We start from the raw sequence: 26605 nt of genomic DNA on the forward strand, positions 1-26605 counted from the left end.
TTTTGTCTAAAATCTTTTCATCAGCCTTAGTGAGGAGGATCTTCTGAAGGACAGGCTAAAGGAGCAAATAGAGGGCTAGGAGGAGGATGAGAAGAGCATTGACTACTGAGCATCAGGTGATCAAAACAGTGCAAAAGATTTGGTCAGTAGAGCTGAAGAAGAAAAGGGATGGAGCATTGACTGTAAGCTTTGGCTACAAACAGCTACATGACACGTGGCAGGTTTGAAGTGTGTTAGAGCAGAGGGAAGAGAAATATCCTGGCCGTGACTGTAAACTGTTCACTGAACCTTCACTTCTCCATCTTGTGCACTGGATAAATAGATTTCTTTCAATACACTTTGCCACAGAGCCAGGTGCTTGTATCTCCTGGGGAGAAGATGAGAAGTGCAAATGCCAGCCTGTGTAGTGGGGAAGAGCTGACTATAAGTTTCCTAGTAAGAACTGTTTAAGATGGTTTCTGATTTCATGTGACGATGACATTTATGTAGAGGTATGCTGGCTCAAGGGTACTTTTTTTGCTAATTTAATTTTCAGGCTCTTGCCCCATACATAATTCCACAGCTGTGAAATTGCAGGCAATGCAATGAAAAGATTTCTCAGGTTTTAAAATCCTTATTCTTATTTAAATTGTTAATATCTGTGTTCCTCTAAATTGTTTTAAAACTCTACTTGTTTTCAGTTTTCTAAAATCTTGTTTAAAATCACAGACTTTTTGAGCTGTTCAATTATTTTCATGAATCAGACCCTAGAAAAAAATCTGATCTGCTTAATATTTTTGTATATTACCTTCATGCATTTAGACTATAAAAACTATTAATATTGAAATTTTAAACAATGATCTTTAATACTTAGGTTAACTTCACAGGTGTGTGCAATAATCGCAGCAGGTCAGAAGAGTACCCAAAAGATCTAAACTGAAGAAGTTATCAATTTCATAGGTTTGAAGTGGTGTCTTAATTGACTCTGAACTGTGACTAAGAATCAAAGTGGAGAAAATCACCTAAATTTACCCTCCCCCTTAGTCAGCGGTAAGCTTCCTAGGACCCTCCCCAAACCAAATAAGGACGGGAAGAATGTGCTAAGCACTAAGTGTGCTAAGAATAAAGTTGAGCTGGGATGGATAAGGTTACTCTGAACTCTATATTTCATGTTTCCTGACATACCCCCCAAAGAACTGCAATTATGCTAGCAAGGCTGCAGGAGCGTTAAAGCGGTCTTTCCCAGTTCTTTTGCTTTTTGCTGCCTTTTCATGTGTCCCTTTCTTGTTTAGAACTGGGCCTTATTACTTTTTGTTTGCAGTACGCGTGGTTCTTAGGATATTAAAAAAAAACCCGCTGAAGATTCACTGTGAGGCATGTCTATTTTTGTTAGAGACTGATACTTTAGATTGAGCTTTGTGTTTTCTTTGGAAGGTCTTATGTTGCTTTGGGAGGGTAGGAGTCTCAGAGGAAACAGAAAGTTCAGAGGGGTGCAAAAGAAGAAGGAACAGAATTAGAAAAAGCAGAGGTCGTCCCTCCTTCTCATTCTGCAGCTCCTGCAAGAGCCAGCAACCCAAAAGTATTATCTAAGCTGCCACGGTAGATCTTGACCTTTATAACAGAGTATCTCTTACCATCGTCATCATGGCCGAGATCACAGCAGAAGGTACGGTAACTATTTTCAAGTATAATTAACCAAAAATTATATGTACTTTGACAGTGTAATTGAGCTAACATGTCAATATAATTTGTTGCTCTCGGCAAATAATGCTTTCACTCCAGGATCAATTAATTCTGTTTGTTGGATTGCTTTCTACTTTTCTTTCCTGTTTTTTCTTTCTTTTTCACTCCTGTAGCCTGAGTTTCTACCAGTTACTGAAGCTAGATCTCTGTACACCTCTAAAAATAGCATTAGTTTCATTTGCAGAATGACACTCCTTAGGCAGCTCCATTAGAGTGATACAAGGGGAACGTTTGAATGTCAGGTGGTTCTAGCCTCAAGCCTTTGCTCAGGTAAAGCTTTGGTTGTGCCGTATAATAGGAGGTTTGCCAGAGTCTGAATAGCTTAGTTTGGTGGCCCTGATTTTTCCATAAGGGGGACAGAGTATTTGTGACCTGTACACAAAGTTACCGAAGGGTAAAAGCTATCAACTCTGCAATCCGTATTCAGGTAAATTTCTAAAGGAGTCAGTGAAAGTTGTGCTGAAATAAGTACACCATAGCCAGGCCTGCAAGAATGAAAGGCAATTGTATTAACCAATAAATACATATTCTAAACTATGAATATTTCATGTACTTTAATATTTCCTGACCATTCATATTTAAATAACATTTTAGATGCATAACAATATTTTATCAACCACAGTCAGACAGGGGATATATTTAAAATGCAACCTTCTTAAATTTAATACTGAATATTTTAGTTGAATTTCATTCTAACCTTTTTTTTTTTTCCCCAGTGTGGATCACTCCACTGTTTATCCAAATTTAATAATGACACTACAAAACAAAGTGTTTTTAAATAGTCTTCTGAAAGATATTTTTATGTACACATCAAGGTTATGTAGAGTTTCAGTGTATGACAGTTGTACTTTGCATCTTCCATTTTTCATTGTTAATATTTGTAAGAGGATCTGTGTTAAGCATTATTAGAGAGTGAGCCCATTGTTTTCAAAAGGACTGATGTTAGTACTATGTCAAATAGTACAATCCTTGCCTGATGCCTGATTAGTCACAGCAAGGAGGCAATGTGTATATGATTTTTAATCAGGAATTGGAAGGATGTACAATTTGCTTCTGGCAGCAAATACTGCCAAACCAGGTGGCTCAGCCTGACAGCCATAACCCAAATGCTAGCACTACTTTATCTGGATATTCTTGACCAGGTATGTTGGAAGCATTGGTTATTTTGCAGCTGCTGTGTGAAAGGGAAGTGTGTGAAATTATATTAGTCTTCCAGAATGAATGCATTAATACCATCAATGTTACAGGAGCAGTATGGAAATACCTCTTGCAAGGTTCTCCAAACAAAAAAACTCCCAAATTAGCGAGATTTTTACTTCAAAATTAACAGCAAAAATAGAAGACTTTTCAATCAGTCTGGAAATTACTTTTCAGACATTTAGCTTATTAAAGAAAGAAAATAAAAGTCCCTAAAATAAAATACAAATAAAACAAGAAATCTGAAAATGTTTTTATAGAGCTTTTGTAGTGGTTTTACAAGTGTTCCTTAGCTGTAATATTGTGTGCCTTTCTTCAGTGTTTTTTCTGTGCAAAGCAATAGACTTCAGGTGATAAGGGCCATCAGCTCTACAATAAGCTGACCTTCAGCATGACAGGTAAATAAGCCATATAAGTAGTTCAGTTTTGTTTTGTTCTGTTTTCTTATATTTGGAATAGAGTTGTGTCGATTGGCTGATTTTTAAATTCTGGGTCCATGAGATGGAAATTTTACTTATGGCAGCAAACTAAAAATTCAGCCTGGGGCTAATGTTTCACTGCAGTTCGTTTTCCTCTGGGCTACTGCTGGCACTCACAAGGCAGTCTGAAAGTTCAGATCTAAACTTCAGCAACATATATTTCAGATAAACAGAAAGCAATTAAAATGCCTCTTGCTACACACAATTCCTTTTTGATTTTTTTTTTTGCTTGTTTCGTATTACATCTCAGCCCATGATTTACTGGGGTCTTCATGACTATATTAGAATTAAAGTACTTGCTCCTTGTGGCAGGTATTCTTAACTCTGTTTTACACTATCAGCCACACATCAACTAGACTGTCAAACTCCTTGCCTTTTGTGGTACCATGGTGGCACGTCAGGGAGCACAGCACAACAGAGATGCTGGCTTCAATGCTGCCATAGCCAGTATGGCTGCTGGTGTGTAGAGGCTGTCCAGCCCTGGCAGACTGATGCTGTTTGTACATATTCCAAGGTATCTTCTCCTGACAACCCATGTCAATACCATGTCAAATCCAGACACAGGTGCCTGGGACCGATGGGGTACTCTTTCAGGTTGACATCACAGTAATGGCAATGAAACTAAGCAGCTTAAAAATGTAGCCACCAAGCAATGACACTGGCTTGTCTACTTGCATTGCAAGGCACATGCGCTGCCTGTTCATTTCCACAGGTACAAATTGTTAGTTGTGGAAATACTGGTGAAGTGTACCCAGGGGAAGACAAAAAGACAGCAATTTGTAAATGTCCTTAGAAAGTTGGCAGAACCTAGATCTCCTGCTGGCAAATATTTAGAAGAAGGTTCCAAAGGATTACCTTCAGCATCCTCATATTACATGTAATTGCAATCACAGAAACATACTGTTAAATAGTGGAAGTACTTAAGAATGTATAAAAAAAAAATATCTCAGTACAAAGACTAGGTACTCTGTCTTTGCAGTACTCTCAGGATCTATTGTTGTTGTTGTTATTACATTTCAGCTGTTACTGCGTATTCTGTAATGTCCAGGGACTTTACTATGATCTGTTTAAGAGCTTGCCTGGAAAGCCACTGTTATCTAACTATGCTACTCTGCTGTGTTTATGAATACGAGGATTGGACTGGAATCAATGGCAGATGTAGTTAGAGAGGCCACTGCTGAAATACAAGTACAAAACACCTGGCACCTCTGAGAAATGGCTTCTACCAACGTACAGCTTATTCTGTATGTGCACAATAGCTCCAGCAGCAGCCCTATAGTTGGTCCTTTCTAGTCCAATCTACTGCAGGTCACAGTGCAAGGCTGATGGCTGTCCCCTGGCACTTTATCCTCCCACGTAGCGAAGAATAAACAGAGATCCAGCTCTGCCTGCTGCAGTGCCCTGGAGACTATGCACTGATCTAATCCGGGGACATGAGGAGAGGAGAAAGTCAAGGATTCTATGCCAGCTGTTTGTCTGCCACAACTTGTTTCCCCGGGGGAGCAAGAGATAAGCAGGAGTCAAACAGAAATGTGACAATGAGTTGCAGTTTGGTCCTTATTTTGCTGCTGAGAGCTGTGCAACTACACGTTCCCTCTGTCTTGAGGCAGGCTGCAAGGAGACAGGCTAGCCCTGAGGCCACACACAGCTCGTCAGTGACAAAATCAAAATTAGCTTCTGGATTTCAGTCCTTTTCTCAGGCTATTTGATAACTACGAAAAGTTTTAAGATGTAAACCATTTCAAAAGGCAGATTTAACAAGATCTGTATGTTTGAAGATTAATAGACATGAAACTGATAAGGTATGAGAAATAACAGACAAGAGCCAGAGGGTAAAATCATGACGACTGCACGAGAGTGATGGCCAGAAACTAACAGCAGTCTCCAGTTGGCATAAAGTTTAGCAACATCACACTACAGGCAAGGGGGACGTAGCTGCTTCCCATGGTAATTCATGAGTTGCTGCTAGAGGTGCTAGTTGTACTGACTGCAAAAGGGGCCAAGATAAATAAACTAGATTAGATGATTCATTGTGATGGCTAAAGGCGTGTGAGGTGTTTCCTAGCCCTCAGCCGGACTGCTGTTTAAGCATTGAGATAGGAGGTTTCTACAAAATTTATTTGCAATTGGCAAACGTGAAAAATTAAAAGATGTCTTTGCTTTCTGATGTTGATGAGGAAGGAGATAGTATACCTTTTGCAGCAGAGTAAGGGAAATACAACAATTTTGGCAATTATTTTTTGAAAGAATCAGTCTGCTCTTGTTCAAAAGTACCAGGTAAGTCAACAGTTTAATTACTCAGAGACAAAAAAAAAATCAGAAAACCCAGGACTGCCTGTAAAATAGTAAGTCTTTGGGGGAAAAAGAAGCTCCAAATTCTCACTGAAATTTCTTAAAGCTTAGATTCTGCTGTGTCTTTGGGTCTGGACAACTGAGCTGGTTAGTCTGGCTGCAGGCTGGGTGCTCTCCCATAGCCTATTGAGGCAAGCAAACATGAGGCCAAATTTGTTAGCTTACTTTTTAGGTTTAAGGATTTGTGGACAGTTATTCACAGCTGGTACAGTATCTATGCATGTTCAGTTGTTACAGAGAAACTGTAACATATCGTTACCCTGTGTAGCCCCCTAGAAAGTCAGCTAGCTCTGCAGCTAAACCAGATGTTTAAGCTAATGCACGGTGTTGCTAGCCCAAGACAGGCTAAAAGTGTGTGTGTGCAGTTAACTCATATTTTCTTGTGTGCAAACAGCCGGACTGTAGGGCTGATCATTTATTCACTTTTTTTTTTTAAAGAGCCTTGTATGCATAAGTGTTTGGAACATATTTTAAGGTTACTTATATAATGAGAAATATGTTTAAAAGCCTGGTAGCATTTTCAAGTTATCAGTGGGAACTGATCGCCCCGATTTAAAAAGAAAATCTGTGCAACCACTTAGTCAAAAGTCCCAGTCTACACCTCCAGGTACCTCATCCTTGAAAAAATTCTAGTCTATAAATATTTTGAGTACTTTTACCCATTGCCTACAATGTGAACACCAAGTAAGAGGCGGATTCATGCTGCTTTTACTGCTCTGGAAAGCAGAAAATGGTTTGGTTTAAAATAGGTTTCATAATATAGGTCTGGCTTCAGTCCAGGGCACACTAAGGACAGAGAAACCAGACTTGCCTGTTTCGAGGCAGGTCAACTGTTTACAGAAGTGGAGAAGCTTTTCTCTTCATTCTGTTGCTAATATTCCCTGGGTTCTGCTCTGTTTAAGCAGATTGAACTAGTGGACTGTGCTCATTTTACCAGCTTAAACCATATTTAAACTAGTAGAGGGTAGATTAAATTAAAATGATTGATAAAAACTTTTACATCACCAATTTTAATCACGATTTAAATAATAAAAAAAAGAAACTTGGATTTCAAACAGCAATTTTAATAATTTTTGCATATGCCTTCCTGTTGGCTGATTACTAATATAGTGACTGAATACAGCCTTTCACACTAAATGTCTGCCTTTTACTCTTAGAAAATAATCTAAATATCTATTAAACAATTCTATAGTTCTGGAGCCATTTATTGAGATTCTTAGTCTTTACATTGGTATTTTTATGATAGAGAATGGTAAATGGTGTATTTCTTTTTTACTAAATAATGTTTTCATTTTTACATGTGATTTATGTCAAGCTTCATTAGGATGGAAATTGGAATTCAATCAAAATGGTACAAGCCCAGCATTTTTAAAATTGTTTATTTGTGTACTGTATATGTACTGGATATACAGGAAAAGTCAATTTTAAATAGAACAAGTAATCTAAGTCATTTATTAAACAAATATAATACTATTTGTAATTTAGTTTCTGGCCACTGCATTCTACAAGAATATATAAGTGATAGAGCTCATTTTCTTTCATGTAATGTTTTTTCAAAGGTTAGAGAAAGGAAACATGTTTTCTACCTTTTTTAAACAAATCCTAATTACTTGTTGACATAGCATAAGATTTCATCGAGTTCCAATAGTAAAAAAAAATTGAAATCAAGAACATATTCTTTGTAGCTGCAAAGAAAAGGGCTAGCTTAATTTAACTCTGCCTAGCCAGTGATTTCTAATACCTTGGTGATTTCTTCACCTTTCTTCACAAATGTAGTGACTTGATCATAGCTTCATGTTTAAATATAAGTGATTTCTATAGATAGAAGTGTAGAAGCACATAGTAATGTAAAAATGTAGTCCTTAGCACAGATTTTCATAATTTCGTATTTAATTTTTAAAAGGTGTATTTTTAAACACATTTAAAGAAAACTTCAGTTTGTTATTCAAAAAACATCAACAATTACAGTCCCTGCCTTCCGCCACTGCAGCATCATTTGAGTGGGGCTTAAAAAGGAGAATTATTAAAGATTAATATTGAAATGTCTTCAGTAGCTTTAAATGTAACAATGGTTTTTTATACAGTGCTTTCACACCAATTTAAAACCAGTTCAAAGTTATGGTCAAAAAGAACTTTACAGAGACATGCAGGCTTAGCACCCTTAATGCTTAACGTTGGCAGATCAGACTGGTAACAGGGAACATAAAGTAGATAAGCAGATCTGAACTTTAAAGTCACTGCATGTAAAGACTTAACTTGAAGTTCTGGACAGCTAGCTATACTTATCCATATGATCCCACTGTCATGTTCTCTTGTCAGCTTTAAACATTTTTATTGGAAACTATGATTATTTTATTTCATATTTTAGTCTTAGCCCTGTGTCTTTATACAAACCTTGCTCTGGTGCATTGGAACATGACCACTCAGACTTTATATTCCTGAGTGGAAATGTGTTTAAACAATATGTGGTCAGAAGGGACCAGGAAGATTTAGCTTCTAGTTTTTTTCCCAATAAAACACAGCACAGCTGATTTATGTAAATAAGTCTATTTCAGGAATTAAGAAGCAAGTACCTGGCTATCAAATATTTGACTAAGGGTGGAGGTAGTGACAGCAATAGGTAGCAGAGATATCAGACGACACTGCCAGTGCATCTTGTCCTGTCCCACGTTCTGTCCTTTTCTTCATAACCTCTGATACTTTTTTTTCCTCTGTAATAGCTTTCTTTTTTACCTTTCTCTTTTTCCTTTCTCTTCCAAATCTGATAGATAATACTGCAGGTAATATGCAGGAGGTGTAATGCTGGTCCCTTCTATAAATGCAAAACATAATCAGAACATGCTAAAGCACACAGTAAGCAGCTACATTATTCTTCAGACTCATTAGATTTTGAGGAAAAGACCTGAGCTAACAAAGATCATGTGATGCACAGGAAGCTAAACAAAAAAGCTGTAGAAAATATTGTTTCTTCCCAAACACCCTCATATGCTAAAACTTACCTATGTTCAGTCAAATCAATTCAGTTGCTCAAAACCATGGTCAGTGCTGGATTTGCCCTTAGAAATCAGAATGAAAAAAAACCTGTGGCTTTAACTCCTGAATAAGCCTCACTTGAGTCTTGTGGCTGATTTGGGCTTTTTTTAGAATTAGTTCTACAGCACAGTGTGAGCTTGTCTCTGGCCTAAAAGTTCTGCTTGGTACTATGCAAAGGCATTTATCATAAGAAAGGAAAATATAAAATGCCAGGCACAGAAAAACTTTCCACTGGAGAAGTCTCCTCTTTCTATCTTCAAAAATAGTTTAAAAAAATCCTTTACAAATATGTAATGAGTAAAGACCTGCTACTCCCTGTACATGCTTATGTTCTCACAACTTCAAAAGTATCTCTGTACCTTTGCCTGGAGTCAAATTGTCAAAGGCACAATGAGTCTAATCCTTTGTAGCCTCCTTTGGTATGTAAATTAACTCAATTTTTTTCCTATATTCCATTATGTAGATTTAAGTTGTGGTTCTCTATGCATGTCAGGAAGGCTAAATCTTGTTTCAATCTTCGCTAAGAGGTTATTCACAATTGACACAATTACCATAAATATAGTTTTCTGGTAACTATTTGACTGTTTTTAGAGGCATAATTTAATACATCCATTCAAACGTTAAGATCCTCATTTTGCTTTGACCTTTTCCTCCTATAACAGGTAGAACCTTAATTTTGGCTTCAGGTCTTTCTGTGTAACTCCTGCTAAAGTCAACTGAATCATGAGCAAATATGTTACAGGATACAATTTAATATCCCAAAGAGGCAATATCACATGTATGTGATACAGTTCAGGCTACATATATTTCATAGTTTTATAATCCCAATATTTAAAGTGTAACATGAATTTAGTATAACTCAATTGCTTTTCTTTATTTTAAGGGAAAGCTTCAAACCCCCTTCTTCCTACAGATTTTTTTGTATCAGCACTCATGATAGGGTTAAAAAAATGTGAGCATTCATAAGGAGATATCCAAAGTTAAACTCACCCTTTCAAATATTTACTGTTATTTTGGTTAGGGTTGTTTTTTTTTTACCAGGAAGATATTTATAACACCAATTATAGCAAAAGATCCAGGACAGAAGTTGATCCTGTCTGCCTGGGACAGCTACTAGATGGCTGACTACATTCTATCACTTGAAGCAGAACCACCACATATTCTGCTCTTAATTTGTATCACAAGCAGTAAAGTCGATAAAGATGTTATTTTGGTAGTAGAGAGTAATTCCAAGCATACAAGGTTTTTCCTCCTTCAAAAGAGGAAGGGCTCAAAAAGCTATTTTTGTCTTTTCATTTTTTAAAAATTTGAAAATATATTTGATAAAGTTAGCACTTTAGTAAGAGGCGTGCCAACTCAGAACTAAATACAAGCATTTTTTTCACAGGAAGCATAGCCCTGTTATCAGCTGCCCAAGCAGAATTAATCTATGGGAGATGCATTTTAGGATAAATGTATCTCTTGTTCTAGACATTGTAATTTTGTATTGATTACATAAAAGCCACCTGAAAGGCTCTGGAGAATGTGATGCTCTGCTCTGCTGTTAGTAAACCAGATGACATGATGAATTTCCAGATTGGTAAAGGCCAAAATTCTTCTTTTCCAACCTACTCTTTGCCTTCCTTCCCCTTGCAGAAATAAGTGCAGCAGGGCCCTCAGCCCAGAGACTCACCTCCATGCCTATTCCCTTCATTTATCGTATGTGAGAAATCCATAGGTTTTGTAATACAACTTTATTATATTTTGCCTGCAAGTTGCTATTGAGCCAAAGGTTTTCAGTGATTTGTTATTTTCTTTTACTGATTTACAAAGAAGTCATGTAAGAAAGATCATCAGGGAAACTTTACTAGGTGGCTGTTATTCTGGAGAGAAGGGAACTTAGTGACTTTGGAAATTATGGAGAAAACAGCTACAAATATGTGAGAATGCAATTTGAGGAAAGCCTTTTTGCTTTGCAAGGTTAGCTACAAATATTGATGAGGCTTCAGCACACACAATTAAAATTAAATGTGAATTAAATGTGCACATGCAGATATCAGTGCATCAGGGTGGGTGGGAAACATGCAGTTTTGCCTGAGTTAATGAATTAAGATAATTTCAACTATACAGGCAAAACAATGATGAGGGTTAGGTTTTTGTCTTAAAAAATAATTAGCAGGAAGTTTCTTTTAAGAATATATTTGCCATCATTTCATTTGTTGCCCAGTATAGGCTGATGCATTTCACACTGTGAAGTGCTAAAGGCAGTTTCACAAAAGAGATGCAAATGACTAAATTACAAAATGGTTGCTATCCACTCTTCAGTGTGTCATGCTAAGCGTAGTAAACAAGAAATAATACCGCATCTGCAGAGGCTGCCAGAACAATAAAGTGGCACTGGTTCTGGGGGTTTTGTTTTGGTTTGGTTTGTTTACTGTGGTGGTGCCTAGAGGTCAGGACTGCACTGGACTAATCACTTCATGTACCGAGACAGTCATCACACTAGAATCTTACAATAATTTCAACTTGTAAAGATTCTTTGATTTCCTTAATATTTTAGATCATAAGGTCCTCTTGGTAATAATTTTAAGCTTTAATGTTCTAGTCAAGTAAATATTAAACTATGCAGCTCTCCAAAAGTTAACAGTGGAATTCTTGAGAATATTTTTAGTGCTTACCTGTGCTATTTCAGTATATAAATCATGTGTAGTCTTCTGCTTCTTCACTAGGTTTGTTTTACATGAGTAACCCAAACAAGAAGAAAAGAGATCACTGCTCTCCAGTCTGCTGGAGATGGCCAGATCTGGTAGGCTTCAGGACCCACAAGCTTCCTCACTGCCCCCACCAGAGCTATTGGCAGTGGGATGCCTCTCCTCCCAGTGCTCAATGGCTGTAGTGGTTTCACATCCCCAGGTGCAGGGAGGGTGGCTGAGGCTGTGCTCCCCATAGTCACACACCTCTCCAACCCACCTGCATTCCTCCCTTTTCACCACCTTTGGTCCTTCCCCTAATCATCCCATCTACTAAATTCTTCATTCTGCTGCCTCAAATCAGTGCTACTCCAAGTAGGACAGGCAGCAATAGTACCTCTCAGTTCTTGTACTTAAGTCTCAGAAATCTTCATGTTCCAAAATACTTTTTCACCATAGCAGAAATTGGTCTTTTAAAGAAACATTCCACTTTAATGAGTGTTAACAATAAGGCTTCAGACCCTGCAATATAGGTGCCTTAAAGATTTCTTTTGTAATGTGACCTTTCCTTAAATATTGCAAATAATATGTAAAATTTCAACTAAGCCATGCCCATTTTCTCTCTGTGGCCCTGAACCACTCTAAGAGATGTTGAATGCAACATAATGTTTATTTACAAACACTACCAAGTTATAACTATTGATTCCCTGTACCTGCAGACTCAGCCACTTTCCCCTTTATTCTTTCATTAAGCTGTTTATATTTTCTTGGCATTTCTCAAATGTGAACACAATTTTAACTTCCAGATGTTCCTTCTTTCCCTGACAATGTCCAGGTAGACAGATATGGATTGCATCTTTTCTTGAAAACTGATGTACATCAGTTGCACTGGAGCAATTCTGGTGTCAACTATAGCCCACTGAAGGAGGCAGATGTTTTCCAGGTGTGAGTATTTAATTAGCAACAAACCCCACCTCATAATGCTATTATGTGCCTGTTTTCTAACCCGGCAATCTCATTTTCAACCAATTCCATCTCTCCATGTTTTTCTTTGTCTATGTGAATAAGCAGGAAGTAAGACCTTTCCCCTTGTCCTGTAGAATGTCTGTAAAAAATTATGCAAGAGTCTGAATTCCTGGTCATGTAGGCACACAGGACATAACAAATGGTTAAGATTAATATCAGGTACTTGCCTTAAGAATTTAGAAAAGAATGGTGAAATAAAGCTTGTATTGATATCTCCCTAGAAAATTTCCTAGATCTTCTTTCCACGTTGCACTACTTATTTTCTCAGACACCTGGTGAATAGCCTGTATTTCACTATGTAACATGGAGATCAATCTCTAATATGAAAAAAACCCAATCAATCAACCAGCCAAAAAGTTATGTTTTCTTTCAATCTTTCCTCTTCTTTTATGCCTTTCATTCTTTCAATTAGAAGGATCGAACTTTTCTGCTACATTAAATAGAGAAATATTACCTTTTCTTCTCACAGTGATTAGAGAGAATATTTTCAATGGTTTTGAATAAAACTAGAACTACAGTAGTGTCTCATCAGCTGAAAAAAGAACAGCACATGTTCTATGTGAAAGGACGTATATTTTTAGTTCTTTATTATCAGTTAGTAAATTGCTTATTTACTCCTGGTTGCAGAAACCAGAAGTTGTTCTGTGTTTCCAACTTGCATAGATGCTAGGGCAATGATGTGGGAAGATAAGGAAATCATAAATTATTTTATTCTTCATTGATTTTACAACCAGAATGTCATGAACATTTTTTTTCAACATAGATATGAATAATGTGAGCTTCCCAACACACAGACTATTAATTTTCCATGCATCTCTTGTACAAATACCATTTTCATGGCTTGTGCACTTCCAATAGTATCATCTGAATTTTTTCTGTGTAAAAGTTACCTGCTCTAATCTCCACTATAGGAATCTGCAAGTGCTTCAGCACTCTAAGTCTTTTTAATCTATACTTCTTTCTCCAGAGAAGTAGCTCCTGACTAAAGGTGATGTGAGTTAAGTATCAGCTGGGACAGAACTTACTGCACATAATACAAATCCTGACTATTTGTCCATAACAAGTAGTTCTTATACTTTCTTATACAGGCACACTTGTTATCAACATTTTCAGCACTTGATGACCAGAATGTTGACTTTAATGAGCCCCTGATGTTTACTGGTCTTCCAAATCTGTTTGTGTAGTGGTTTGCTAGGGAATAGCACCCTCTGAGGGATGACTACCCAAGGTACTCTGTCAGGTTATAGTCCACCAGGTCTGAGTGTTTCTGGAAATGGAGGGAAGAAAATCTAACCTGCGCTTGCCCATTTGGTGACAAGGAAAACATTACAGCGCTCTCTCACAACACATATCTCATTAATGTCCCTTGAAAGCTAACAATACCACTCCTGCTCTGATCACCAGGATGAGCAGGAAGGGACTGTTAATCTGAACTTGGAATCAGGCTCAGCTGTAAATAAGACTGATGGCTTATTTAAGTCTTATTTGGTTAGGTGGTGAGAATTTTTGTCACCATTCCCAGGGGTGGAAGAACCCTGAAGACACTTCAGCTTTTTTCCACTTATCTGTCAAAAGTTTCCTGCCCGCACAGGAACTGAGGAGTGAATGGGGAGTTGTGCAGTATGCAGACAGACTTCTTTAAGAACATCATCCTATACAGTCTATTTTCCCATTTCCTATGTGGCATCTGACTTAAAGTCTAAATAAAGCACTACCCAAAATAAAAAGCCAAGCAAAGTTGTATCAAGTATAGTACAATGTCTTATGGCCTACTTCTATTTCATATTGTGAATTATATTATTAGTAATTCAATTTTTTTAGATGCATTTTGTGTCTATTCTTGCATTCCACCATAATACTTTAATAACATTCTGAATGTATTGTACCTTTTGGGGAATGAATTGTTAGTGAGTGAAAGATTATCAGTTACACAACCATAAGAATGTAGTCAATGTAAGTTGTAAGGCTGAAATATTGACTGTAATGTAAATGTTCATTTTCAATAAATGTGAAAGTATGCGTTTTTTATTTATTAGCACTTATCTAATTACAACTGAAGCTGCAATCTATTGATATAATAGAAAAGGAAATTAATAAAGAAAGGTTAGATGATGAATAGGCCTTTGACCAGAATGTAACAGCCAGCAAAATCTTGCAAAGATATATACAGAATAACTAAGTAGCTCTCAAAAGCTTTCTTAAAAATTTAGAAAGGACTATCAGCTGCTACATCTGCAGAGGACATCTCTCTTTTCATTATACTGACAAAGTTATGAGTTTAGATGGCTGTATTAATATTAAAGAAACTTCTGAGGATTGCTTGAAAGTTTTCTGAAATGAGAAAGTAGCAGTAGCTTTGGTATTCCTAAAATCCAAGATGGAAAGATTTCAAGAAGCTTTATACCCATCCTGAATGTGTATAAATGACTTGAGAAGATGGGCAAATAAGACAAACAACTACACTCAGAGGAAGCCTGTGATACATTACACAATGTAGAGAAGCAATGTGCCAGAAGTCAGAACAGGAGACGGGCTCAGCTCTGTCTCCTGCCAGACTTGCAGTACGGCCTTCGCTCTTCACTTGGTTGCTCCATCACTTGCTTTCTTTTGAATGAAAATAGCATGGCTTTGCATCAGAGTGTGAGCTGGAGGGAAGATAGATGTTAAAAGACTAGGGACAAACAAATCCAGATTTGAAGATCCATAAAAATACCCAGAACAGAACGAAACATTTTTAATGTGAGCTGAGACTATGTGAAGGTTTAGTAAATAGGAAAACATCAGGTTTATATGGACATGTTTGAGCATCGCTAGAAGATTTGTGAACACAACACCGGCAGTTTGGGAAGAAATGCCAGGTTGAAGAATGTCTTTTCAGCTGCTGTCTCTGTTTCATTGATATGCAACAAAAGGGTTTTTCTGTTGGATGAAAGTGTGTGAGATGAAATCAGGACTAATATGCATAAATATAATTTTCAGGCATTGAGGTTGATCTTCAGGCATAGGTATGCAACTTTGTTCTACTCTTTTCCTACCACCATGAAAGTCAGGGAGTGAAGCACAAAAGAACTAAGGTTGGGGCAAAATGCCAGGAAAATTATAGAAGTCCTGCAAGTGTCTGCCATGCATGCAAGGCACAGGCTGGGTGGAAACTTTGCAGCAGCTGCTGTTACTGTGGGCTAGGAATACTGGAGCTCCTACTATATGGATCTGCTATTACAGAGAATGTGTGGAGGTGTTACAACTTGTGAATGAGAGCTGAATGGTTTTGCAATGACTTTGTGCTTGTTTACAGCAGATGCTAAAGATCATTTGATTTAGAGTACATGGGAGAAAATAAGAAAACTATTATTCCAACAAGGTAAAAATTTATCTCTGGTGTAGCTCACTCACTGTTCCAGTTAGCAATAAAAACATGGAGGGGCCACCTTGAAATGGATGCTTTTTTAAACTCAGAATAAAATCTTTTTAACTGCACTGAGACCATACTTCATGAATGCTTTTTGGACTGATTATGCCATTAAAAAAGTGGAAAAGTTTTCTTCTGTTCTAAAATATACCATCGAGATTTGAGGACTCCTCTGTTGAAGTCTACCTAGGTGTTAATTAGTCTTCCATGACCAAATAAGATGCAATGCTATCTTACCTCAGTGTCTGTTTTGATGCAGACAAGGGAACTGAGAAGGGCTATGAACTTCAGAAAGATTCACATTCCAAAAATGTAAGTAAATAGATGACCCATCCATGCATAGGGCATAAAGGGTCATAGGAAGGGCAACTCAGAGATGTTTCAACAGTTTTGTTCCATTTCTATGCTAGTGCTGATTAGAAAAAATGCAGAGTGAATTAAAATCAATGACAATTTTGCAACATTCTGTGCTCTGCACAAGCATGTGGTTTGAATTTGTTTTCTAGAATTTGAAATCTTATATTGTTAAAATACTTCCACATATATGTGTTTCAGTAGAGCTTATTTTTATTTCAGGTATATTACAAATACATAGGTTTATCATTAATGTATTCTTCCTGTTTTGGGTTATATGCTTAGAAGTTTAATGTCAGTAGGATAAAGAGATATTTTAGACATACTCTATATAGAGATCGGTAATAAAAACAAATAATCTTCTGATTTAGATATCTTTGAATTCAGAGATTTTTATCTTATCTGTCACTGAATAAGTTTAAAGGACTGTTAGCCTACAAGTAAACCTTTCATATGCATCATTTTCAAGATTAAGATGTCAGTTCTCTGACACATTCAACAATTAAACCATGGATAAAAATTATTTTTTCCTCTCTAAGGCCTGAATCCTATACTAAAAACATCCTTCTTGGGTATTATAGCTTTTATATGGATACATATTTACATTTTCAAGGAGGCAGGTAAAAAGCCATTTTTACTTTTATGATTCAGCAAATTAATAATGAAAAAATTATTTACAACATTAGGAACTTGTTCTGTGCTAGTGTTGGCAATGTTGTGCTTAGTGAATTATTTTTTTTTTACGATTATGTCATTACGGCTTTATGTGGAAACCAGTAATACAGAATGTTGTGGCATATATACTTAAAAAAACATTCATTTGGCATTTGGATTTACTTTGTCAGGTGGGAAAGCAAGTTAGCATCTTTTGTATGAAAGAAAAATCTTGAACTACATTCATCAGCTGACAATTCTGCCAATTATTTTTCTGTAAGTTACAAAAAATTTATAATGCCATTATTATACACCAGAAAAGACTAAGCAAAGAAAATATCCTGCCCATACAATAACACTAATATAATACCCACAAAAAAATATTTTCTTTAATAACCTTGCACTTCTTGTTGTCTTCCATGCATATTTTCATGGCTGTCATACAACTTACATGACATTTCAAGTTAGAGTTGATGTAGAAATTGAACTTCACTTATGGTTTGGAAATAAAATAAATAGAATTTTCAAGTGCACACATCAAAGTACTGCTTTTCATGCACTCATTTTTGGAAGAAAAAGTCATAACTGACCTCCAAAAGCTGAATTTGAATTCCATAGTTTCTTCAGACAAGTAGTAGTGGAGAGATACAAAACTGTACTTACTTGTGCATAGATTTTAATCCAAACTTGCCCATAATTTCAAGTTTTATTTTATATGCCACCTGGATATCTCACTGCCTAGTGACGGATATTTCTAGGAATTATTATGGAGAATGGCTCCCTTTTCTGGAACTAAATTTCTGGAGCTAAATAATGTAGCCAGGTAACCACTTGGCATTTATCACCAGGATCAATTAGAGGCCACTCTGAACCTTATATCTGTGTGGTCAGTTGAGATCTTTATTATTTTAACCCACCTATTCTGCAGAGATCTGAAGTGTGATAGGAAGTTTTAAAGTATAGGTTAATCTCCAGTCCCAGATAACAGATGAGGAGAGTTTGGGGCCTGATCACAGAATCGAGTGTTGTTGAGCAGCTCCTCTGGGTTTGTTTGTGCAGAATGTGATAGTGTGAAAATGAGCAATATTAGAAGTCCTCCAGACTTAGGCATGGGTACAAGACAGACTCACTGTCTCATTTGTTGTTAATTTACTTTTGGATAAAAGTCAGGTATTGCTAACAATTTCTAAAACCTGGTCACGACCTTGTTCTGCTGACAGGTGTTGATTAATGTGGGCTGGCAGGAGGAAGGATGCAGTGACTAGACACAATTACTGAAGTGATTTTGTTTTTTCCTCAGGTAACCTTCAAGGGATCCTAAATCTGCTTGGTTTTCCTTCTTTTTTTTTTCTTCCTTCTTTTCAGTTTGTAGTTAAGGTGCCATAAAAATACCTGCATAAGGAGAAAAAGAGAAAAGAAAACAAGATACCTAAGACTCCGTGCCTGTACACGAATACTATGTAGCAACCTTTTCTCATCAAACTCGAATTGACCAGTCTTTCACACATTCCAGGACTCGGCCAGGGAATAATCCGAAATAAAATAGCTTAAGACATGGCAAAGTAACAGCAGCTGGTTCAGGAATGACTGTGAGTAAGGGAGGGCACAGTGACTTTTTCCTACTTTGTCAAGGATTTTGCTACTTAGAACGGGTCTCAATAGTCTCAAAAGCATCCCGTTTTCTCCAGATTACTTAATACTCATTTTGTAAGCTTCTATTAAAGAAACTTTTGTAAGATAGCATAAAGATTTCTCAGCTCTTGAGAATCTCAGAACAAATTTTAGATAACAGATGTATTGTGAATACGTATCTTCAACAAAGATCAACTGTTCTCTCTGTGACAGCATATTCTGTGTGTCTCAGCTGCCTGTAGAGATCATGCCTATCACCAAATAAAGATCAAAGATTAATGATAATATTAATTCAGTCTACTGAGGTTAAACTTCAACTTCAGATTACTATTTTTGGACCCACGGCTGCAAAAACAAGATGATAAAACACACTATTAATTTTTACCTAATCAATGAATTCTATTCCTCAGTGTCAATTCAAGAGCTCTCTCCTGCCCTAAAACTGAAGGGATATTTTCCAAAGTATTCTCTGAGACCAAAAAAGAAGAAAAAAAAAAAAGAGTCCAAAGCCTTCAGAGGAACCATCTCTGTCATGACTGCCACTGCTTCCTAGAATTCTTTTCTAATGGGAACACACACAGAATACAAATAATATATCAGTGTCATGGTTTAACCTCTGCTGATAGTTAAGTGCTTGCTTACTCCCCCTCACCCAGAGGGATGGGGAGGAGAATCGGAAAGGAATGTAAACCTCCAGGTTTGAGATAAGAGCAATTTAATAATTGAAATAAAAATGAAAGAGCAATAATAACAATAACAGTTATAATGAAGAGGAAGGAGAGGGGGAGAGCAACAAAATCCAAAGGGAACGGAGGAGAGAAAACAAGGGATGCACAATACAATTGCTCACCACCTGGTGACCGATGCTCAGCCAGACCCCAAGCAGTGATTAGCAGGCCCCGGCCAACCCTCCCCAGTTTATATACCAAACATGACATCCCATGGTATGGAATACCCCTTTGGCTAGTTTGGGTCAGCTGTCCTGGCTGTGTCCCCCTCCCAGTTTCTTGTGCCCCTCCAGCCTTCTCACTCGCAGGGCCTGAAAAACTAAAAAGTCCTTGACTTGGTATAAAAGTTACCTTACAACAACTAAAACCATCGGTGTGCTATCAACATTATTCTCACACCAAATCCAAGGCACAGCACTGCACCAGCTACTGAGAAGAAAATTAACTCTATCCCAGCTGAAACCAGGACAATCAGAAAGAATTTGAGGAGTATATTTGGATTGCTCCATAAGTTTCAAAGCATGCTTCAGAAAACTTCGTTTCCTTAAGTATTTCAGGTGCCTATGAAATGGACTTGCCTTTTTCTGCTATGTATACAGGTGGAGTACTTTCATATTTATTAGAAAATAACTCCCTGACAGAAAATAGACCTTGGTTCATTTGTTCCTGTTTACTATAGCTAACTACTGTCTCTCATGAAATTGGTTGTACTATTTAGCAAGCCACAAAACAGTTTTCTTCAGGAGATCTCTTTTGGTTTTCTTTCTCCCAGACAGCATGACTGTAGTACAGCGTCATAGTAAATTGTTATTTACAGATGAGATATATCAGTGACGTAGATGACTGACTTGCCATGAGCCCTTATTTTAGTTTTCCCCTTTTGTTGTATGAGGAATTTTGTGTCTCCACTTCTTAGCAGTCTTATGTGTGTATATATATATATATACACACACACACACACATATTTATATATACTGCATAACTCTTACTATAGCAAGTTCTGTATTCTTGTTGGCTAAAAATGTCCTTTTTGGGACCAAGTCTCTTCAATATCACTTATGCATATATACATTCAAACTGTGCATGTACTGATGACTGTATTTGAGTGCTGTAGTGACTGAGTAGCTCCATATGGAAGACTTGGCAGCATTGCAATGTGAGACAGTGCTTGCACCATAAATTATGGAGAGTGTATTGAATCATTGTTAGAACTACTTCCATTTTCAGTCTAGAGATATCAACCCATTAAGACATATAGAGTAGATTCTACCTCCCTGTAAGGTTAACTTAGAATAAATGAAATCAAGCAAATCATCTTGTTAATCATTCCTAGATACACTTATTTGAGAGATAATGGTTCCACCAGAGAAAGCAAAGATCTCAGATTGCCTTTACAGACTTTCTTTATACTGGCACACTTTTCCAGAGTGAAGACAGAGGTATTTGTAACCTATTTATTTTATCCTAGTGACTTTCAATATTTATTATGACTATCATTATCTTAGATAGGAACAGATTATATTTTTTTATCTTTTTCCATAACAAAAAAATAGTCACTGTTTTTCTCTAATCCCCTTTCAGGGATGTGTAGAGTTGAGTTTCCAAAAACAAATAACAAGGAGAATGCATACAGTGCTCTTGCTTCAGAAGGTTTCATGCTATTTAAAGACAAATGACAATCATTTTCCTCCAACCTTCATTTTGACATTTTAAAACATAAGATGTACCTCTCTGCTTATATCCACTCACAAGGTATGTCTAAATATCCCTTTGGCATCTCTTTCTGAAATGTCAGATTTCTAAGATGAACAGGAAGGTAAAACATTTTACTGTTTTAAAGCACCAACTTGTTTCCAAAAAAGGGAAGGTATTACTACCCATGAATAAAAATATCCATGTGTGGAACCAAACAAATAATGGATTTTTCAGGGTGCTGATAGTTTAGGATTGAGTGTTTGCAATTCAGTTACATTATTACCTCATCTGCATACTGAAAAGCTGGAAAGGAAACATTTGATTTTTGAACAAATCTCAACATTTCTGAAAGAAAATGTAAAAAATATATTAAACTGAAGAGTTATTTCAAAGAGAAAAATTTAAATGTCAATCTTCCAGATGACAGAAAGGTAAAGTCTTCTGCCTTTTAGAAAGGGAGAAGCTCAATGTCCCTTTGCCATGCTTTGTCACTGGTTTAAACTGCAGAAAATGACACTTTTCTTGTTCTCATCAACTGTACCTACTGCAATTTTTATTTTATAGAAGCAATTTACTCTGTGTTGATTATTGTTAACCCCTGTGGTCTGCTAAGTTCTCAAGAAATTACTATACAAAATTATATAGCTGTACATAAAATGATCTATAAATTTCCCAATAAAACCTGCTATCTTGTAAACCTGGTCCTTAGAGCTTCCCTTACTTTTCTTTCTAAAGTAATTTCAGGTATGAATTATTGTGGGGAGGTTCATACTGCAATCAGTCATATAAGACTATTTCAGCAGGCTCAGCAACACAGAGGATCTTTTAACTTCTAACTAACCACTAATCCCTTCTCTGTATGTTTTACTTGAACAATCAGAATAGTGTGAAAGCTCTTTGAAATACGTAGACACTAAAGAAACAACCACACAGAGACAGAGGGTTAAAGGTTGTTGACATAACGTTCTTTGCAAGAATTTTGAAGTGAAGGCTTTTTTTACACTTCCTTGCAAAGGCATATAAGAAAAAAATTCTTCTGCCTAATTTGTAGTATAGACCAATGTTCTACTAGACTATGAAATTCAAACATATAAAGAAAGATGGAAAATTGGCTCCAAATCACTGAAGTTCAACTTTTCAGTGATTCAGGACTCATATGAGTTTTCAATTAAATACTTCAGTTTTAACTAAATACTGCAGATGTCTGCTGACCTAACTGGGGCCTCTGAAGTTAAAGGTTAGATGTGTCACCTGAGAGAGAGTCAATTTCTTTTACTGCTGATCGTCTTTTAAAACACAGTGTGATTGGGCTCTGACTGAAACTGGTTTCCACTTTCCCTCCTTGAAGTTCCCAGATTGCTTCAAGACATCTGTGCAAATAGGTAAAATTCCTCTTCTTTGTATATAGTTTATCTAATACTGCAGTTCATACTTTGGCCTATTCCAGAAAAAGAAGTGATAGCTAGTATTAGTGTTTCTTCAAAAAGATCTAGTGATGTATTCCCCAAAATGCAACTGTTGCTATTGGTTTCACAAGCATGAAGGCGTTGTGGTTGTTTTGGGGAAGTGTTTGGTTAGGTTTTCGTTCCCACTTTTCTCTACAGGGGAAAACTGTCTGGAGAAGAGAGAGCTTTTTTTTTTTTCATTTATATATCTTTATTCCTTTTCAGAATCTGAAGATTTTTTTTTCCCAGTGCTAGAGGAAGTTGAATTTCCTGATCATAGAAGACTTTTTCCCTACTATCCCATTCCAAGCTCTGAGCTTTTCTAGAGAAACCACCTTTAATTTCTACAGCTTGGATCTCCCCCCTTGATTAGGAGGGCTTCCATGGGGTGAAGTCCCAGTTGCCCTGAGGGAATTCTGACTCCTTGCATACAGCAGTGGTCCAAATCCATCATTTAAATCTACATGACAAGGAGTTAATCACATATGTGAATTTGTTACATGAGATACAACCAATCTTTTATACACACAAAACTATCTTTAAAGCAATCTTTGCAGCTTTCCTCAGAAAAAATAAAATCAGATACATGCATTCAAACAATTGTAGCTAGATGGAAAATGTGGGGTTTGGAAGTATTTTGATTTGGTATTTAGGAGTACAATGGAAAACTGCTGTGCTTCAGCTGATAAATTATTTCAAAAAGTGATTTATGCCAGGTTTCTGATACATTATATAAGAAATTGAAAAATATAGTAAGAAACTTATTTAAAAACATTGGAGCTTAGTTTCTGAGTTTTCTATATTTCTTTTGTTTAGAGTCACTAGCAATTCACAGCAGGTTTTGAAAAACTGTTCCATGTGGAAGAAAAATACTTCCATACATTTAATATTTCTCCTAATTATAAATTTTATTTACATAAAAATAGTAGGTTTGTCTTTTCAAATTTTATTTTCTCTTGTTGCTCCTTCCCATTTAGAACCATCATAATCCTCATAATAGATTGACATGGAAATCATTGTTATATCACAACGGAAGAATTGTGACTGCAAGTAAGGCATAAGCAGCAAGTTCTTAAAGTGAAAAGATCCTGTTTCCATACAAGCAGCATTGAAAATAAAGAGCAAAGGAGAAGGAATCACAGAAATGAAATATTATTTCAAAGGGATCTTTCTTTGACTTTTATGTTTATTTGGTATTATTTGATCAAAATAAGGTCAGCAAGAACATGAGAACAGCCAACATGTTAGATGATTGGTCCAGCTGGTGCATTATCTTGTCTTCAGCAGCAGCCACCAGCTGAGGAAAAAGTATAAGTTCAGGCATTAAATGCTTAACCCCTGATCTGCCAGAATACTTGGTCAGCATTTAGGGATATGAAATAAAGGAAATTCTTGAGTCAGAGATTATGTATTTGTTTTCAGAAACCCTTTTTCTTTTCATGCAGTTGCCTAGTCCCTACCATAATGTGGCCATATGCCATTGGAAAGTATTTTTTTATTCATAGTTATGGAGGTTTTCTAATTAGTATTAAACTGTTTTCTTTAGAGATCCTTTACTTTTATTTCACACAGCACATCCTAGTGTACTGTATCTCTATTGGGTTTCTGTGGCAAGGTTTTGGTAGCAGGGGGGCTACAGGAGTAGCTTCCCTGAGAAGCTGCTGGAAGCTTCCCATATGCCCGATGGAGCCAATGCCAGCCAGCTCCAAGACGGACCCACCACTGGCCAAGGCCGAGCCTGTCAGTGACAGTGGCACCTCTGGGATAGTGTGCTTAAGAAGGGGAGGTGGGGCAGACACCTGTGCAGCAGCAATTGCAGCAGAAGACAGGAGTGAGAATATGCGACAGCAACAGCTCTGCAGACACCCGGGTCAGTGCAGAAGCAGGGGCAGGAGGTGCTCCAGGTGCCAGAGCAGATGCCCCTACAGCCCACGGTGAAGCCCATGGTGAGGCAGGCTGTGCCCCTCAGCCCGTGGAGGGTAACGCTGGAGCAGGTACCCACCTGCAGTGCATAGAGGAACCTACACCAGTGGCAGGGGGATGCTCTAAAGAGGCTGTGATCCTGTGTGAAGCCCACACTGGAGCAGGCTCCTGGCAGGACCTGTGGACCTACGGAAAGAGGAGCCCAGGCTGGAGCAGGTTTGCTGGCAGGACTTGAGACCCCATGGGGCATCCACACTGGAGCAGCCTGTGCCTGAAGGACTGCGCCCCACGGAAAGGATCAGTTCATGAAGAACTGTAGCCCATGGGAAGGATGTTGGAGAAGTTAATGGAGGACTGTCTCCAATGGGAGGGACCCCCCACTGGAGCAGGGGAAGAGTGTGAGGAGCCCTCCCCTATAGAGGAAGGAACAGCAGGAACAATGTGTGATGAACTGACCGCAACGCCCATTGCCCAGTTCTCCTCTCCATTCCAGCTGTGCTGTTGGAGGGTAGAAGGGAGAGAATTCAGGAGTGAAGTTACACCCAGGAAGAAGAGAGGAGTGGATGAAGGGTGCTCTTAAGATTAGGTTTTATTTCTCATTATTCTGCTCTGATTTGGTTGGTAACAAATGAAACTAATTTCCCTGAGTCTGTTTTGCCTGTGACAGTAGCTGGTGAGTGATCTCTCCCCATCCTTGACTCAACCCACAAGCCTTTTTTTATGTTTTCTCTCCTCTGTCCAGCTGAGGAGGGGAGCAATAGAGTGGCTTTGGTGGGCACCTTGGGTCCAGCCAGGGTCAACCCACCACAATGTCCTAGAGAAACAGCCATTATTGCAATCATGTATATACCAAGTTAGAATACAGCATTAATAACTCCTAGTTTTCACCTCATAGTATTTATTAGTAGTAGTACTGCTATTAGTATTATTTACTGACACTACGAAGTACACATTTTCTTTGAACTAGATAATGAAATGGCTTGATAGGCTGTATCTCATTCTATAAACTTCTTATTGAAATCAATGAGATCAAGAGATTGGTGTAAAGAATTTCTTGGAGAATGAATGAAAAAGATTAACACAATTTACTTCTTTAAATTATCAGATGTCCTCTATTGATCAAAAATAAAACCAATACAGATATAATAACAGAGAAGGAAATTAAAAAGGTACGCAGCACCATATGTAATTATAAGTGTCTTTTCTAAATTCAATCATTCAGTTAATTTTTATGCACCATCCTCTCTATATTCCATAATCTCTCTTCTATTTCTTTTGTGATGTAGAATTGGTTCCTGCATAATCTCCAACCCTATTTTCCACATTTCATAAAGATTATTACATTTTTATAGCTATCAGTCACCAAGAAAGCTGCAAATGTTCCCTCACAGACAGCTCATCCCAGCTTTCTAAGACTTCAGTCTGCAGAAAGACCACCTTTCAATTTTGAGAATTGCCAATATACACGTGATGCATGTTGAAAAGTTTTTTTCTTTGCACTTAAATTACATAAACTGTAGAGCAACACTTCAGTACTCTGTGCTGTGAATTTAGAAGTCTGTAAATTCTGGTATCAGTTGTGAAACTTCTTTTATATATTACTCTCTTTTAGTTATTCCAGTTGCATTCATTCATATGTACAGGGATGTAATATGATAGAAAAGAAAAGGAATAGCTGAGTGTCAACCACCTCAAGAGAAGATTTATGCTGCAGCTCTAAATAAATTGGCCTTTTTAAAAATTGTCACATTTCTGCTCAACAGTTTGCAGAAGCTGCTTCATATTCAGATGACCTACACTAGGTGCCTGCTGCCCATTTCTGGGCTCAATAGATCACTGTCCTACTCACAGAGACTGCTGCAGATAATGTTGAAAGAAAGGAGCTTTCAAAGATAAGCTGAATTTGCCTAGTTTAGCTGTCTTTCCCTGTTTCCATCTGCCATCAGTGTTAGGAATAGTCTTGACTTTACATTACCATGCACATCCAATAGAAAGCATGATCTATATTTGTGCATCTAACTAGGTTTCTAACCTATTGAATTTACCAGAGCTACAAATCCTCCATAGCAAGTGGTTTTAAATCCACTGTAGTCACATGCCTTAAAAGCATTTGGAGGAGAGCAAAAGGTTTTGCCTAGCTGTACTCTTGCTCTTCCTCCTCAGAGCTGTTCTGCACTCTGCTACATATTGTCTAGCATCTGCATCTCTTGGCCTCTGGTACTGGCCAAATAAGATAGCAGAGGCTTTCTGTTCAGGTGCGCACAGTGAGTTCTGAGGGTCTCTCTTC

At 37.4% G+C, this 26605-nt stretch overlaps 1 protein-coding gene across 1 annotated transcript in view; it reads left to right on the forward strand.

Annotated features, from left to right (window-relative positions):
- Positions 1-1238: 1238 nt before the first annotated feature.
- Positions 1239-26605, forward strand: part of TRDN (triadin) — a 46332-nt gene continuing 20965 nt past the window's right edge. The window contains exon 1 of the mRNA XM_040598260.1: positions 1239-1645. Coding sequence (XP_040454194.1) covers positions 1624-1645 — 22 coding nt within the window. The 5' untranslated portion in view covers positions 1239-1623. The remainder of the gene's footprint in view (positions 1646-26605) is intronic.

This window comes from Falco naumanni, chromosome 6 (assembly GCF_017639655.2).
Source record: "Falco naumanni isolate bFalNau1 chromosome 6, bFalNau1.pat, whole genome shotgun sequence".
NCBI lineage: Eukaryota > Metazoa > Chordata > Aves > Falconiformes > Falconidae > Falco > Falco naumanni.